The 16,648-nt window shown below is 38.6% G+C and overlaps 1 protein-coding gene across 1 annotated transcript in view; it reads right to left on the reverse strand.

The window, feature by feature from the left end:
• Window positions 1-411: 411 nt before the first annotated feature.
• LOC126388387 (androgen receptor-like) overlaps window positions 412-16,648 on the reverse strand; it is a 30,791-nt gene continuing 14,554 nt past the window's right edge. Inside the window, exons 4-8 of the mRNA XM_050041509.1 lie at window positions 12,524-12,802; window positions 8,364-8,508; window positions 3,018-3,148; window positions 2,736-2,887; window positions 412-2,274 (exon numbers count right to left, since the gene is read on the reverse strand). Coding sequence (XP_049897466.1) covers window positions 2,116-2,274; window positions 2,736-2,887; window positions 3,018-3,148; window positions 8,364-8,508; window positions 12,524-12,802 — 866 coding nt within the window. The 3' untranslated portion in view covers window positions 412-2,115. The remainder of the gene's footprint in view (window positions 2,275-2,735; window positions 2,888-3,017; window positions 3,149-8,363; window positions 8,509-12,523; window positions 12,803-16,648) is intronic.

Here is a 16,648-nt window from a genome sequence, read left to right on the forward strand (position 1 = left end):
ATTCTTGACTACCATCAAGTATCACTACACTGATTTTCACAGTAATGACTCACTATTGACACACTTTAAAGCTAGAGCTGGTAACTTTTATGAAAATAACTTTGCTGCAACTGTCAGTATATTCTGAAAAAAGTACATGAGACAGATAATCTGTGAAGAGTTTTATGTCCTTCCTGCCTCTCTATTGCCTCTAATGGCATCCACTAGAATCCATGGCACCTAAAACAACCAGTCAGAGCTGAGGAGTTTCTATTGCAACTGTTACGCCGGATTTCCACTGGATGCTAGTCCGTTGCGGAACGGCAGTGCTGGTTATCCGCTGCGTGCGGTGCAGCTCCGCCGGTGCACTGCCATGATTAATATCTCCTCGTCCATGGTGTTCACGGGGTGAAATGACGTCTGAAATCCTCGTCCATGGTGTTCACGGGGTGAAATGACGTCTGAAAATCTCTGACCTGTTGACTTCAGGCCTGCCTCTGCCCATTATGTAGTTTTTAAGGTGTAGTGCAGGGAAATATGATCCGCTGTGAACACTATGTATTTTATTTTGAAAATTAACCAGATGTTTTATTGTGTTTCTGTGCACGACTTCCTGCCCCGCACGATCTGCTCTGTGCTGAATTGCTGCGTTGTGCTCCGGCGTCCGGCAAAAATAGAAGTCCTGCGTATCTGTTGCGGAGGGCCGGAGCTGAGACGGAGCTGGAACGCAGCACAGCCGCAGCTGGTGGAAACACACACATTGACTAGAATGGAATCCTATTGGCTCCGCTGCCGTGCCGGAGCGCAGACACAACCAACACGCATCTGGTGGAAATTGGCGGTTAGTCATGTCGGTCACTACTCATCAACTGTCAAACTGTCATACTCAGTAGCGCTGATCAAATATGAAACAAAATTCTGTTAGTGCATTGCCTATTTCTCTCTTGTAATGTTTTCAGAAACACATTTTAATGCACTGTTTAGTTGTAAAATGAGAAAGTTTGTGATCCTGCTGCCATGTTGGAAGCAGTCGACTGGAGTACCAAGCCCCGCCCACCAGCCAGACCAACTGTCTAATTTTACAGCTAAACAGTCACTAAAATATGTTTCTGAAAACATTTGAGGCGAGAAATAGGTAACGCATTAACAGAACCTTGTTTCATTTTAAGTGCTGCCTAGGTTTGACCGAAGTTCACCAGCAGTGATTGACATGATTGGCAGCTGCGTTAGAGTCTCTTCAGCTCTGATCGGTTGTTTTCGTTCACATGCAGTCAGGCCATGAAGAGAGCTACAAACAATGGAGCAGGAAGGATAGTGTGATTTTTTTCACTGATAATCTGTCTTATCTAGTGCTGCGTGAATATAGAGACAGTCTCGGCAAATATGAAAAAAGTTATTTTTTCTTTAAAAGTTACCAACTACAGCTTTAATTTCACACCAGGGTTTCAGGATTTTGCCGATTTGTTAGGAAGTTTAAAAAAAAAATTAAGTAAGATTTAAATTTGAAAAACAAATTCAAGATCTAAAGTTCAGATTTTAAGGCACTTAAGCAGTTAAATTCCTCCAAAGTTGTATGTACTAATTCTGATTTCACAAGCAGGGACTTAGCAGATGCACCTGAAGGCATTGCTTAGAAAAACAGTTTTTTGTGAGTTGACTGGAAACAAGTTTATCTGTGTGATCTTATTCACATCTACTCTTTAGACCGTCCCGTTTATTTATCTATTTTTTAGTATTTATGAATTCCTCGTCAAGTGTATGTGATATGAAGATCACATGCAAAACTTCCAAAAAATATTTTTTACCTGCTACTTTTATGTTGCTGTAATCATGATTTGCAAACTTACTGTGTATGTAAAGTAGCATCTCTGCTCCTGCTAGAGACACAAACTCTCCGCTCAGACACAGCAGAGCTGTCAACAGGTGATGCCTTGCAGCGCTTCAGATAAAAGCTTTAACAGTTCTGAACAAACAATCTCAATTATGGCTAAAAGGAACAAAAAAACTTGAGCAACAAAATAATGATTACAGGACAGGGCTAAGAGCTATTAGACTGAAGATAGGGAAACAGTACCTTCGTTAAAGTTTATGGAGGCAGCAAAGATGAGTCACTTTTTGATAAATAAAAAAATCCTTCTACTTGTGAAACAAAATCGGTTTCGCCAAACCTGCCAGGATCTTTGGTACATGTACTGAGATTATTTCTCCAATCATCTCTGGAAAGCTGACCTTGGTGGGGAGCGACTGAGCCTGGACAAAAAGGTCGAATGTAAACTGGTGGAGCTTCTTTACTGTCTGAAACAGATGAAACACAAATAATTGACATCATTTGAATGAACTTTACTACAAGCAGCATTTTGACAATGACTCAGGAAACATAACTCATAACATACGGCACAACCAACTAATGAAAAAATGTGAGGATTGGAGAGCTCTGAATCAGAGTAAACTCATCCATCAGTTTTTTTTTCCACTCTGCAGGACATGATAAGATTTTAAGGTGTCAGATTCTCCTTGTACAAACTTGATGCATTTTTCTGTGGGCTATTAGAGACACAGCATCCAATGTGATTTAATAGCATGCACTGCCAAGAAATGTTTTAGGCAAAGTAACAGATTTGCTCTTGCTTTAGCCTGTTTCCCCTGCATGTTCAATCTGGTCAAATGCAACCACAGATGTCTTTCACAAACTCCATATCTTTTCCTTCATGTGTTGATGTAACAACAGTTAACACATTAGAAACCGTATATCTCACCATCTGGAGAGAGTCCAGGAGTCGGGTGAGCTGGTAGAACCTCTGAGGACAATTGGTGGCCATTTGATAGTTAATGAGGCGATCAAGCTCGTTGATGTAGGTGAGACGCAGTTCATCGAAGCACCTCTGACTCTTCAGACCCTCAATGGGAACTGGTGAAAACAGGAAAACTGTTTTGACTACACGCCCAGCAGTTGTCTCTCTACTGCTCGTCAACTTCTGGGAAAAAGTAAAGGACTTTGTTTTGCCTTTTTGATGCTCAGTGCACAGGAAAGGACTTACGAATGCTGAAGAGGAGCAAAGCCTTCATGCAGAGGAACTCTTCCTGAGTGACCTGCAGCAGCAGGAACTCCTGTGAGAGATGTCTCATCCGCATGCAGTGCTCATACATGGTGGAAATGTGCATCCGATTTCTACAAATATAAAAAGGTCAGGATGGGAAATGTGAAATGATGGAATTGTTATATGAAGGCAAATTGCTTTAAATCTTGGACATTTATTCTGTGATGAATAACTGCTGAAATGGAAAGAGTGTCAGAGGTTAGATTTGTATGTAATGAGGACACTGACACTGAAATGTCTGTATAACAATTCCGATTTTTTCTGTTTGATCTTAAACATCTGGAGCAAGACGTTGCAAGGCTGTATAAGCGGCTCTAAAGTCCAGTAAAACGTTTTAGTCATTCATGTTGTAACATTATAAGAGATGATTGAATATTCTATGTTCATCATGGCTGAGCAATCTTCACTTATTTCAACAAGCATGGGAGAAGATGAGTGGGAGAGAAGGCATTGTGATCAAAGTTTGCTATCTCTATTCTGTCTGATGAGTGAACAATTCTGCCTTTATTATGAATGAGGGAAGAGACAGTTTGTAACATTATTAAGGCATGAGGATAGAAATGAAATACACTTAAATAGAGCTGAATGTTCTCCATCTTTCTGGAAATGGATTCAGAGTTTCAGATATGTGGTTGTATAAATGTATAATATCCAATGACCAGGTTATTATCCAAGTGTTCCACAGATTCTAGATGAGTTCATATAAACAAACTTTGCATGGATAATGATGGAAATGGTTTGCCATTAGGGAAGGTGCTGTTGCTGAGCTCACACCCACCTCCAAACACTGATCACTGAGCTGCTGACTTTACCTATAGCTGAAAATATGTGACTGCATTATAAAAACCCATCATCAGTCTCACAGCTGCACTTCCTTGCTCAAAATTTCATCAAGTCAATGTAAAAACACTGGTGATATAAACAAAGACATAAACCTCATCACCAGTCAAGTCAAAACAACAACTGACTCACCTAAACCAACCACTCTGTATGCAAAATGTAAACTTAGTTAGTATGATTATTGACTTTCCTGCCGAGAGTTCGATGAAAAGATTGACACCACTGTCACCTGGTTTCTGTGGTTCCATTCTCGTAAACAGCTTTGGCCAGCAGCTGATTATCTTAGCTTAGCATATAGACTGGAAACAGCTAGCCTGTCTCTGTGGGGAGTCAACAAAATCTGCCAACAAAGCTTCTTTCTTTTTTGGCTTTTCCTAACATAAGACAGCCAGCATCATACACATTACAGTCTTGTTCCTAGCACCTCCTTCTCCATGATGTCACTCACACCATTAAAAAGACGACAAGCTTTGATTGGTCAGGATGGGGATTTTGTATAATCTGCCATGTCTCTCAGTCCTAATCTGACACAGTTACCCCTTTTCCACCAACACTGAACTGGTTCTGTTCATGCACGCACAAATCATTTTGAGCTGTTTGGAGTATTCTGACCAAGACTAATGTGCAAAGAACCTGAAATGTTGCTTCCCAGCTGGAACCCTAAAAATAGCAGGTTTTCCTTCATCTGAAGTTCGGATGGATGGAGTCTTGCACAAAATAGTTTTATATGTCTCTTTATCATTACTATTTGCTCCATGCTTGTTGTTTTAGATAAAAACATCTGAAATAACAGAAAACCAGAATTGCTGCCTCCAGGTTGCCTATGCAGACCAGTCAAGTTGCAGTTACAGTTTACAGCCATGTCTGTATAAACATGAGTGCTTCACACACATCTTCCCCTGGCAGCACAGATGATTTATAAATGCGTCACAGTTTCATAATCAGTGTCACCCATTCATTATCTGACTAAATATGTCAACCATCTGTTCCTGAGTTATGGCGTTGGGTAATGGCCAGAAAAGTGTTTTTGCAGAACATTATGATGTCACAATGAAGCTGACCTTTGACTTTTTGGACATAAAATGTCATTATTTCATCAGTTGATTCTGTGAGACATTTGTGTAAAATTTTGTCGCAATAAGCATATGAATTCTTGAGTTATGGACAAAGCTGTGTTTTTTGAGGTCACAGTGACATTGACCTTTGACCTCAGCCAAATTGTAATCAGATCATCCTTGAGTTCCAGCGGATGTTTGTGCCAGATTTGAAGATATTCCATGAAGGTCATCCTGAGATATAGAATGAAATAGATGCAAGGTCACAGTGATCTTGACCTTTGACCACCAAAATCTGATTGGTTCATTGTTGAGTCCAAGTTGAGATTCGTGCCAAATTTGAAGAAATTCCCTCAAGATGTTGAGATATTGCATTTACAAGAATGGGACGGACATACAGACGGACAACCCACACATAATGCCTCCAGCTGTCACCAGCATGGAGGCATAAAAAAGCGTGCAGGTAATGCATTGCATTGTGATAACTGTGATAACAGAAACCTGTTCTTTTACGTGAGAATGTTTCTTTTTTTAAACAATTACAGTAAACCAGACAACTGTATGCCTGATGTGACTGTGGAGGGGTTTTCTAAAGGTGAGGTATATAGTACACTTGTACTTTTACTTGAAAGTGAAAAAGCCCAAAAATCTTTTTGAATCTTTGATTCAGTCTCCAATTACGATAACTTTGCCGTGGTTTTTACCCCTCTTCAAGGGCTTGGCAGGAAAAGGTAAGCTGCAAATTTAGAAGATGACAAGGGGCACACTTCAGTCCATTAACACTTTATGCTCAAATTTCTTTCTAATAGCTTCAATTATCCACCATTATGACTAATATGGGCACCACCTGCTCTAATTTAGTCCCTAAAACCTGAGCTGCTGATCCACCACACCTTGAAAAACAGCTGAATAAATCGACTTCTATCATGATATGAAACTTTTTCTTCTTTGGTTTCCAATATGTAGACTCTGACTCTTGCAAAGGTTATGGAAAATGAGATGGAAACAACTACATTTTCCCTGCAATCGTAACCTGAAACTTTCAGCTTGAATCTGTTTGAGATTCCCTGATGTTTTCCACCTGCTCTGAGCCCAGTGCTTACTCACAGGCGTTTTCTATCAGCTGTGAAAGGAAAAATACCTGCTGTGACATCACTGAATTGGGTGTGGCCACAAGTTTGAAGGAAGGAAAGTCCATGGCACTTTTCTGCTCCAAGTCAGTCAGTGTAAATTTTTAAATTTACATAATCAACATAATCTGTTCTGCTTCTTAGTCAACAATAGTGAGCTGCTTCATGGAGAGCTGTCTGAAGGTCTTTATAATAAATGCAATGCTTATGGTTTTACTTTTAATTAACTAATTAATATATATATAAATATTATATATAATATATATTAATATATATAATAACATAATATAATAATTGATTAATATGCTTTAGAAATTAGAGAGACAATGTCGTTTTGCCTATAAGCAAATACAGTCATTGGTTTAATGGAAACTGAAATGAAGAAAAATCCCAAAGTTAAAGTGGCATTCACTGACTTCACACCTCATCTTCGGTCTACTCATCACAGACAGTATTATACAGCCTGTAAAAACAGCTGCATAATGTCTGCTGAAGCTGAGAGAGCTTTCAGAAGTCTGGTTAATAGCCATAACGATGTCGTAGTGATAATGTTATTAGGATTATCTCAGGTTTGGGCCTGGAGACTACAGATGCTTTACATACACTCTGGCAGAAAAGGTTAAATGGAAGACACTATTTAATCATGGGCAGATTATGAGATAACAGGCCCCCGGGCACAGACATGCAGAGGGCCCCACCACCTCTTCTCCACAAGAGCAAGACACACAGACTTTATGGTTGTTTAGCTTCTTTTTGTTATTGTTATCTCTTTGTAGCCATTTTGTGTCTCTTTGTGGTCATTTCATGTCTCTTTGTAGTCCTTTTTATGTCTCTTTGTAGTTGTTTTGTGTCTCTTTGTAGTCATTTTGTGTCTCTTTATGGTCATTATATGTCTCTTTGTAGTTGTTTTGTGTCTCTTTGTGGTCATTTCATGTCTCTTTGTAGTTGTTTTGTGTCTCTTTGTAGTCGTTTTATGTCTCTTTGTACTTACTTTGCATCTCTGTAGTCCAAAAAGTATGATTAAGTGTTTTTGGCCATTCGAGGTTAAAAGTCAGGATATCTCAGCCTCTGATGGTTTGATTTTGACCTTTCCTTTTTTAGTCTAATAGGTCTGCCAACTTCATGGAAGCACATTACAAAATCTCTGGAATTACCCTTTACTTGAAATATCAAACTAGTGAGATTGTCCTGAACTAAACTGAAATTCTAGTAACAACAAACCGCAATTTTCTCCTCTTCTTGGCTTATATGTAATGTGTGTTTCAGCCACGCCATCTGTTACAGTTTATTTGTTGTTATATATGCCATATACTTACAATTTACTACAATATGATGTAGGTTTACATTTTTTTTTTTTTTTAAAAAGTTCGATAATCTCTAAATGTGACAGACGTATTTACCTGTTCATGCTCTTAAGACCTGAGTCTGGACATTCTCTCAGTTGTAATAAATTTTAATTTTAATCTATTACTGTGCAATTGGACCCATTACAAATGAATGTACTTTGCAGCATGAACACAGTAACACATAGTTTGACCTTTAAAAACTGGTCTCATAGATCTATTATTATACTGAATCAAAATAATAATAATATAAGCTTGCTATGAGCACCAATCTAGAGTAGTTAAATTAGTGATGCTTTTATATATTATATTGTTTTAAAAAATATATATATTGTGTAAAAAAAATCCTGTTTACTTGATACCATCAGTTTACACTAGACACTAAATACTTATCTTTTTTAAAAGAAATAACATTTCAACGTGATATCTTCTACTTTTACAACTCTATGACAGTATACATCAGATGGAACTAAAAAAGACAGTTAATATTCCTCACTAACACTCAGACAGACCTAACCACTGTTGTCTGTCATGAGTAATACTCAGATCTGAATCAGCCTCACCAGGGCCGTGAGAGTTTGAATGCTGGAAACTAATGTTCCTCACTTTAATCTCACAGTAACAAAAGAACACCTAAGGAGGAAATTGGATGAACATGCAACTAAAAAGCCTGCAACCATTTCTGCTTCACATTTATAAAATTCTAGAGATGTCTTTGTGTTTGTGCATGAGTAGGAGAGCAAATAAGAGAAAGATGGAGAGAGAAAGAGATGAAGACAGAGACTGATGTCTGTATTATGTACAACAGCACCAGCTTACTCACTGCCGGTGATCTCTATAGATAATGAGGAGCGCAGCACGTCGGTCGCCTGTTGACGAAATCATTGATTGAATTTAAGAATTTAGAGCTGTACATACTCATTGAACACAAGATCCGGAGCGAAGTAAAGCATCCTGCCATTGACGTTCTTATAGGACCTCCATCCCAGGGCAAACACCATCACCCCCATCCAAGACTGCTGAATGACAGTCATTTGGTCGTCCACATGGAGATTTCTAAAGCCTAAGGGCAAAGATTCAGCATCATAAAATATGACATAATGAGGTATATTTTGTACTATAACTGGTTCTTGTATATTTTACAGTGTTAAAACATTTACATTAAAGGTATACTATGCAGGACTGTCGATCACTGTTTGCTAACACGATTGCCAGCAAAGGTGAAAGTAAAAGCCAACCCCATATTCACTCTCATTAGGCATTTTGCCTCGCTACATTTGTTTGTTTGTTGTTTGTGTCAGGCACTGTGTCTCTTGGATGTCTGTTGCTAACAGTCTGGAACCTGGTCACTACCTTTTTATAAAGCCCTGACCTCACCTGAGCACTGTCCCAAACACAGAAAAGAAGAGGAAACAAAGAAAATACAGGCAGAGGGAAGAGTCTTTGTAGAAACCTATACCACCCAACATTATCTTAACTATCACATTAAGTGATAGTTAAGATGGATTACTTCTGTTTGAGGCTAAACTGAACATTGTTTTTTTGTTGTAAAATCCTGCATCGTAAATCTTGAAAGTGAAACTCCACCCACAATCTTCTGAGTATCAAACAACCTCTTTTAAACACACAGAGGGAACACACTGGCCTTTCTGGATCTGTTTTAATTAGTCTGTTTTTTACTATACCTCTCTGGCAGAGAGTTCTTTGTCTCTATAGATGCTAAGTTCTCAAGAAACTGTAAAATACCTTGTGGGGTTCATCAAGGATCAATCTTAAGGCCACTACTTTTGATTTTGAAGTTTCATGGTGTGTAGAGGGATAAGTCTAAAGGCGGGAGAAGAGACAATTCCTGCACACTGTCCTTTCTCTCGCCTAAGGCTACTTACTACTTGTAAATATACATCTGATTCCTCTTGTTGGTGTCACTGGGGGTCTTTATGTGGCCGTGTCCTGTAATGAAACAGGACCAATGGCGGCTCTTGTATTTAGCCTCTTTAAAAGTTATCAGATTTGTCTGAATAACAAATGATACACTGAGATTTATATCTGTTTATTTTTTTTTAAATGGCCTTCAGAATTTTTTTTTAATAACATTTTGAAGTGAGTGAAAGTGAGTAGTTTAATGTTACAAAATATTTGTTGGGATTTTTTTTTTTTTTTTTTTTTTTTTGCATAAGTATTCAACAACTTTGCTCTGGAAGCTCCAAGTTTACATAGGTGAGAATTATTGCCCTGAATGAGGACACAGTTGTCTCACAGTTGTGTGCAAACCTGTAAAACATCAAAAAAGCCCTATATTTAAGTATTATTGGTCAGACTGTGAATCTGAAGGAAGGCTTTGAAAATTAAAACAAAGAACAACAAACAATCCATCACTCTGAAGGAGCTACAGGGTTTAGTGACTGAGAGGCACACGAGTCAGCAACATCAATAGCCTTGCATCACACTGGCCTGTAGGAGGGTGGCTAAAAAGAAGCTTTTTCTCACGACACAAGGTTTTGTGGTCAGATGAGACCAATATAGAGCTTTCTGGATGAAATTTAAAGTGCTGTGGGGATGCTTTTTCCTCAGCCGGGACTGCAACCTTGTTAGAATTGAAGGAAGAATAGATAGAGCAAAATAAAGAAAGATACTGCTTCAGTCCACTAAATAACTGAAGCTTGGGACAAAGTTCACCTTTCAGCAGGACAATGACCCTGAGCACGAGGCTGCAGCAGCACATGAGTAATTACACAACAAATAGGTGAATGTTCTACAATGGCCAATCTGATCTTAATCTCTCTGAATAAAAACAACTGGGAACAAATCTGCCAGGTAGAAAGGCAAAAATCTTGGAGCCATTTTTAATCAAAATGAAACTTTAAGGCTGACATTTCATCAAATCTCTTTGTAAAACCTGGAAAAAAATAAGAAAACTAAAGAGTGGCCATTTCTCCCTCTGAGGGACACAGACTGATGCATGTTTTATATGCAACAAGCTAAACTTTAAACTGTTCCAAAATGCAGGACAGACACATTTGTTGGGCTGTTGAAGCTGTTTGCCACAGGATCTGAGAGCAGTGTAGCATCTTTAAATATGAACTTAAAACCAGCTGTTTTAGCCTGATTTATGATTAGAATTTTTTTTTTTTTTGTAAAATTGTAGTTAATCATTTTGTTGTATTTATCTTTAAAGATGTTTTTCCTCCCATCTGTTTTTGGTTTTATTATATCTATTCTACTAATTTAGAATTTCACTTTTTTTCTCATGTGCATTAGTCTCTGATTGTTTTACTGTCTTATTCCTTGTAGTTATTATCTGGTTGTACTGCAAAATTATCAAAACATTTTCAGATGTTATCCATCCAGCTTTTGTCAATCATTTAAAAAGGAGAGAAGAGTGATTTTCTGTGACTGGAGAGTAACTAAACGGCTTTTCTATTTTGAATTTTCAGGGAATAATCAAGCTATAGTGCGGTAGTCCCTCTGGTTAGCTTTTCCAGGTTTATGAGCACAATCAAACTTTTTTCCTCATTCTATATTTTTCCTTTCTAACAAAAAAGAAGAAAGGCCACTGATGTCTGGAGTTAGATTAAAGAGCTGCAGCAGTGTCACAAGAAGGCTTGTTGTCTGCATTGTGTCACTGGTTTGATAGCTCATATGAGATGGAATCATATTTATTATTTGTTATCATACACAGACAAATTTCCTCCAAACAGTATTCAAAGCTGCTATAATCAGTATTTTTATATTAAAGATGGATCAAATAACTACTTGTATGTAAAAGGGGGTGATAAATCCACAGAGGATTATCACATTATTAGCTGACTCTGCAGGTCCCCCATGCTCAGCAGTCTGTTTTAACATCTTTAAGCTCAATGTTTTGGTTTTATGGCTCACACTTATACTGTTTTGATTCACTCTCTGTTTAACCGAGGCTGTTTTCAGACAGCATCATGAACCCACGGTACAGTACCTGTCCACTACCTGACCAGCACCAAATAGCAAATGGACACAGTTAGCTGGTGAACACAGCAAAGCATTTAGCCAGATATTAACTAGAATCACCGCCCTGTGGTTGTATGCTTCCGCGTACCAGTCAAGTTTCTCTTACCGTTTTCATACATGCCTGTGAAAACATAGATTCTTCCTCCCGGCAGCACAGAAGATCTAAACAATCAGCACAGTTTCAAGGTGGACACCCAACATTAGTGTCACCAATTCAGTATCTGACCAAATGTCTCCCCTTCTGTTCCTGGAAGTATTACAATGGCTAATGGGCAAAAAAGTGTTTCATGCAGAACATTATGATGTCACAGTGAAGCTGACCTTTGACAAATGTCATTCTTTTATCCTATTAGACATTTGTGTGAAGCTTTGTCATAATCAGCATATGATGGCCAAAAACATATTTTGTGAACTCATACTAACCTTGACCTTTGACCCACTACAAAATTCTATTTAGTTCATTCTTCAGTCCTTCAGAGATTTGTGTCATATTAAAAGAAATTCCCTTAAGGTGTTCTTGAGATATTGCATTTACAAGAATGAGACAGACGAGGTCACAGTGATGTTGAGCTTTGACCTATCACCACCCAAAATCTAATCAGTTCATTGTTAAGTCCAAGTGAAAGTTTGTCATGAATTTGAAAAAATTCCCTCAAGCTGTTCTTGAGATATTGCGTTCATGAAAATTGATGCAAGGCCACAGCAACCTTGACCATTGACCCTTGATCACCAAAATCTATTCAGTTCTTCCTCGAGTCCAAGTAAACGTTTTAGCCAAATATGAAGAAATTCCCTCAAGGTGCTTTTCTGATGTCACGTTCACAAGAATGAGACAAACAAGGTCTCGGTGATCTTGACCTTTGAACTATGACCACCAAAACGTAATCAGATTATCGTTGAGTGCAAGTAGACATTTGTGCCAAATTTGAAGAAATCCCCTCGAGGCATTCTTTAACTATCCCATTCACAAGCATGGGACGGACAGACGGACAGAGGGACGGACGGACAGACAACCCAAAAACATAATTGCTCCAGCCGTAGCTATTGCTGGTATGGAGGCATAAAAATCAGCTCATTAGCTAGTGTCCTACCTGGCAATCCTTTCGCCCATTTGACCACTTTGACCAGTTGTCTCTCTCCCAGCTCGTTGAGGCTGGTGAGCAGAGTGGCAGCCGAGTCTGGTTGGCCATAGTCGTGTCCTGCATTCACCACCTCAGGCTCAATGGACTCCAGGATGTTGAGGAAGACCATGGCGGAGTTGGTGTTCAGACCTAATTTAGGAGAGATGTTATGGACAACCTCTGATGAGTCCTGAAGAGGATGATCTTCATCAGGGTTCTTCTGTTGTCCAATCTTCTTCAGTTTACGAGCTACAAACAAAAGCAAGAAATTATGAATCTGATCATTTATTATTCACTATTACTTTTTGGCTATTTTGTCACATAATGAGTAGACAAGCAAGCTTGTTCTTCAATCTCCAATCTTACAGATGTGTTCACAAATTGAATAAACGTCTAAGAGTCAGGTGTATAATCCCTTCAGTTTAGGTTTGATTGGTGAATCCATTTGATCCATTTGATTGGTAACTGATGAATCCAGCTGTGTCTGCAGCCATAATTCTGCCTGCTTTAATTGCACATCTGGACCTATTACAAGTAAGTACATTGCTAAACAAACTGCACATACATTATTCATACTTTGGCTAGTTGTTTGTCTTTTGAACATTAGAGTAAAAACCTGTCCTAAGATTTAATGTTATTCTACTTTCCAAATCATCTGTTAGAAATGTCTCATACTGCAGCTGCAGGTTTTAAGTAACCTTTTGAGGGAAATATCAATTTTACCCAACAATACTCGGACTGATCCACTAATAGCTTTAAAGGTATTGAATCATATTTCGTTTGAAAGAAAATTCTCTGAGCAGATGAGCCTCATCTGGTGGAAAGGCTTGTGGTCATCATGTATGAGAGCTCACTGCTGATGCAGATTTATAAATGATTTTTCCCCCTTGTTATCACAAGTTTTCTTGCAAGAAGGTTCATATCCTTGAACTATACTGCGCACTAAATCATGCATACCATGCATTACACTTACATTTCCTTATGTACTGCAAAGCATATAAGGCTTAAGAGACAACAAATTTCTTTCTCCACAAGTAGCCTGCAGTGTACAGTAAGTAGTGATACAACCATAACAGAATAATCATCTTTTGCTAAACAGATGCCCAATACAATTGTTTCTCTCACAGACAGGTTTAAGACACCAACCTTAGACTGCACTCAATAACTGACTGCTTTATCTCTACAAGTTATAGAGCTGCAGACAGTTAAGTTTAAGCTCAGTCTGTTATTTCAGAATGATAAAAAAAAAAAAGTAACAGACAAATACAAATGGTGACTATGTGCCGAGTGCATTGAAGAACAAACATTTCTGTTGTTCACTTATCTTTAACTTTGATCGTTTTCAAAGACGGATACACTCTTTAGAGTAATCTCATTCATATAAAGATTAATCCATTGTTGCTTTAGGACGTTAAAAAAATTCAGAACTGCAACATATGAGGTGACATAGGCTATAATTGATTTAGTGGATTATGTCAGTGTTGACTGAAAAGTAACTAAAAGTTAATTGTAATGCACCTTCCTCCAGCAGCTTCTTTGTAGAGAATGTCTCATTAAAACTTCAGCCTGACTTTGAGTGCAGTTAGATAAATATTGAATTGCCAGTTATAGACACGACTTAAGTCTCTCTCAAAAGTAGCAGGGTTAAAAGACAATTGTGGATTATATAAGAAGTTTAATTGGCAAGTCTCACATTTTCATGTCTGATCCGATGACAAATATTTCAAATAAAAATGGTTAATTAAAAATTCCTCTCCAGGATTCTCAATTGTGACACAGGCAGACATTTGATATTTGCAGAGTACAGTGTAAATAGGTTCGGTTGAGTTAACCTTAAGATCCCCATGATGGAGTTGAAGCCAATATAAACAGGAGGTTGACATCCAACTGAGGGGATTCCAGAACAATTTTTGTTAGACTCAGAGGAACAACTAAAGGAATACTTCACCCCCAAAATCACAATTTTTAAATTAATTCTTCACCCTGCATTACATTGAATTTGTTAAGAAAACTTTGTTTTTCTCACATGCCTCCACGATGAACGAAGAATCCAAAAATGAAGAACATTGTTTATGAATTTAACTTAAAGGGGACCCATGTTAACAGCAGCACAACTATATCAAAACATTCATTTGTTTAGTTTTGTTCAAAGTACTTCCCAGATACATGCTTTTTTTTGTTTGTTGCTAAAACCTTATTATTTTAAACACTTCTGCACAAACAGTCTCACGCACAGACAAGTAGGCTAGCATGCCTGAGCAAACACCACAGACATTAAAAATAATGAAAATTTTCTCTGTGACAACACCACAAGGAGCTCAATGGGGGGCTCCTGGCTCAAGTAATCTAAAAATGGGAAAAGAGGTGAAACATGGGTGGACCTGAGGAGGGCAGAATGAAGTCTGGTTGCTGAAACACATCCACCTTGCTGGAAGCTACCAAGCTAGCTAAGGCTAACAAGCTAGACTGAGAAGCTAGGCTGTATGCTACAATCCTAGACGGTATTATAAGCTTAGTTTTCATTGAAGTCACACACATTGACACATCAACAATTAAAAAGTACAGTTTGTGTTAGAAAATGTTACACTGCTTTGCACAATTCCTCCTGAAATGCAGCCATAATGTTTGGTCGGCAGTGTTTTCACCAGTGTGGGCCTATATGTGACTATTAGGCCTACTTAAACCCATTTAACCCAGGTACAAGGCGGAGGAATGACAACCACATCGAGTCCAAAACATATTTGTCTTTATTACATAAATCACAATATCTAAAACAAGTCCCGGGTTGAGGTTGGCTATGACAGGGCTGTACTGGGCGTCAGGGATTAAAAGTGGAGGCGCCGTCCAGTGCACCAGTGAAACAGCTGAGGCAGCAGCAGGCCGACCACTATACCTGGCCAGGAAGTGGTGGCTGCTGGCTCACTCTCTTATGATATTCTCCACCTCTCTACCTATAGGAGACAACATTGTTTTATCATCCTAAATTCTTCGCTGCCTGCAGGTGTAATCGCTGTGGCTAGCATACACTCCTATTAGCATCATTAGCACTAGGCTGGGCTTACCCAAGGCTAATTCATGAGCTGCCTAATTAGCTGTTAGCTATTTAATGAGCTATCTCACCAAATACAAATGGAGGCCAGACTTCTCGGATGGACTGTTGGGACAATAACTGCACAGCAAGCCATATTATTTGTCTGACATTTGCATAAAAAAAACTCAATACACCAACAGCACAAACACAGCCGAGAAGTCGAGTGACTGGCCAAGAAGATGGTCAGCAGGCAGCTTGTAGCTCATGGTGGCATCTACCTGTCACGCAAAGTGGCCACGTCCTTAATGATGTATAGCTTTAAGCTTTAATAAAATTTGAATGAGTGAGTTATAGAAAAATTCAGTAGTAGCAGTAGTAGGCTACTGAGCATATGACTGGATGAATGAGACCGATGTTTTGGTATAGTTTTGCTATTGTTCAACCTGGACCCCTCTTATTCCAATTCACCAAGAGTTATCTCGGTTTTTGGATTCCATGTTCACCATGGAGGCATGCAGAAAAACAGTGGGTGAGTAACTTTAATTTGATTCTTTTATTAGATATCGTTAACTGTCTGCATAAAGAGTCGGTATACGATGATGGACCAGCACACTGAGCTCTGGCATCAGTATCAAAGACTGTTTCCAGCTAAAACTGACCCACACTGATTGAGCTGCAGATTTATTCATTATAAGCCCATTTACACTCAGATCCACCTGCACATGTAAAATTTATAAGACAGTTTCTCCTCAATATACTCAGATTTTTGGGTGCACTTTCCTCTATGTCCTTATTACCCATGTCATCACCATTATAATCACCTTCTTCATCCTAACTATCTTTTCAGGTTGCCAGGTGTGACTTGACTGCACAAAAATCACGGAGGTCAGTTTAGCACTTTTTCCTCCTCTTGAAATCCCTTTTTGTAATATGTGCCTTTGCAGATCCCACTTTACTCTCACTTTGGTGTCCAGGTTGTAGATGTCATTACATCATTAGCTCAGCAATGTAAGTTGTGGAAGAGGTCTGCTAAAACCTTCCACAAAGTCTCCTGTCACTTTCTC

This window comes from Epinephelus moara, chromosome 3 (assembly GCF_006386435.1).
Source record: "Epinephelus moara isolate mb chromosome 3, YSFRI_EMoa_1.0, whole genome shotgun sequence".
In the NCBI taxonomy this organism is placed as follows: domain Eukaryota; kingdom Metazoa; phylum Chordata; class Actinopteri; order Perciformes; family Serranidae; genus Epinephelus; species Epinephelus moara.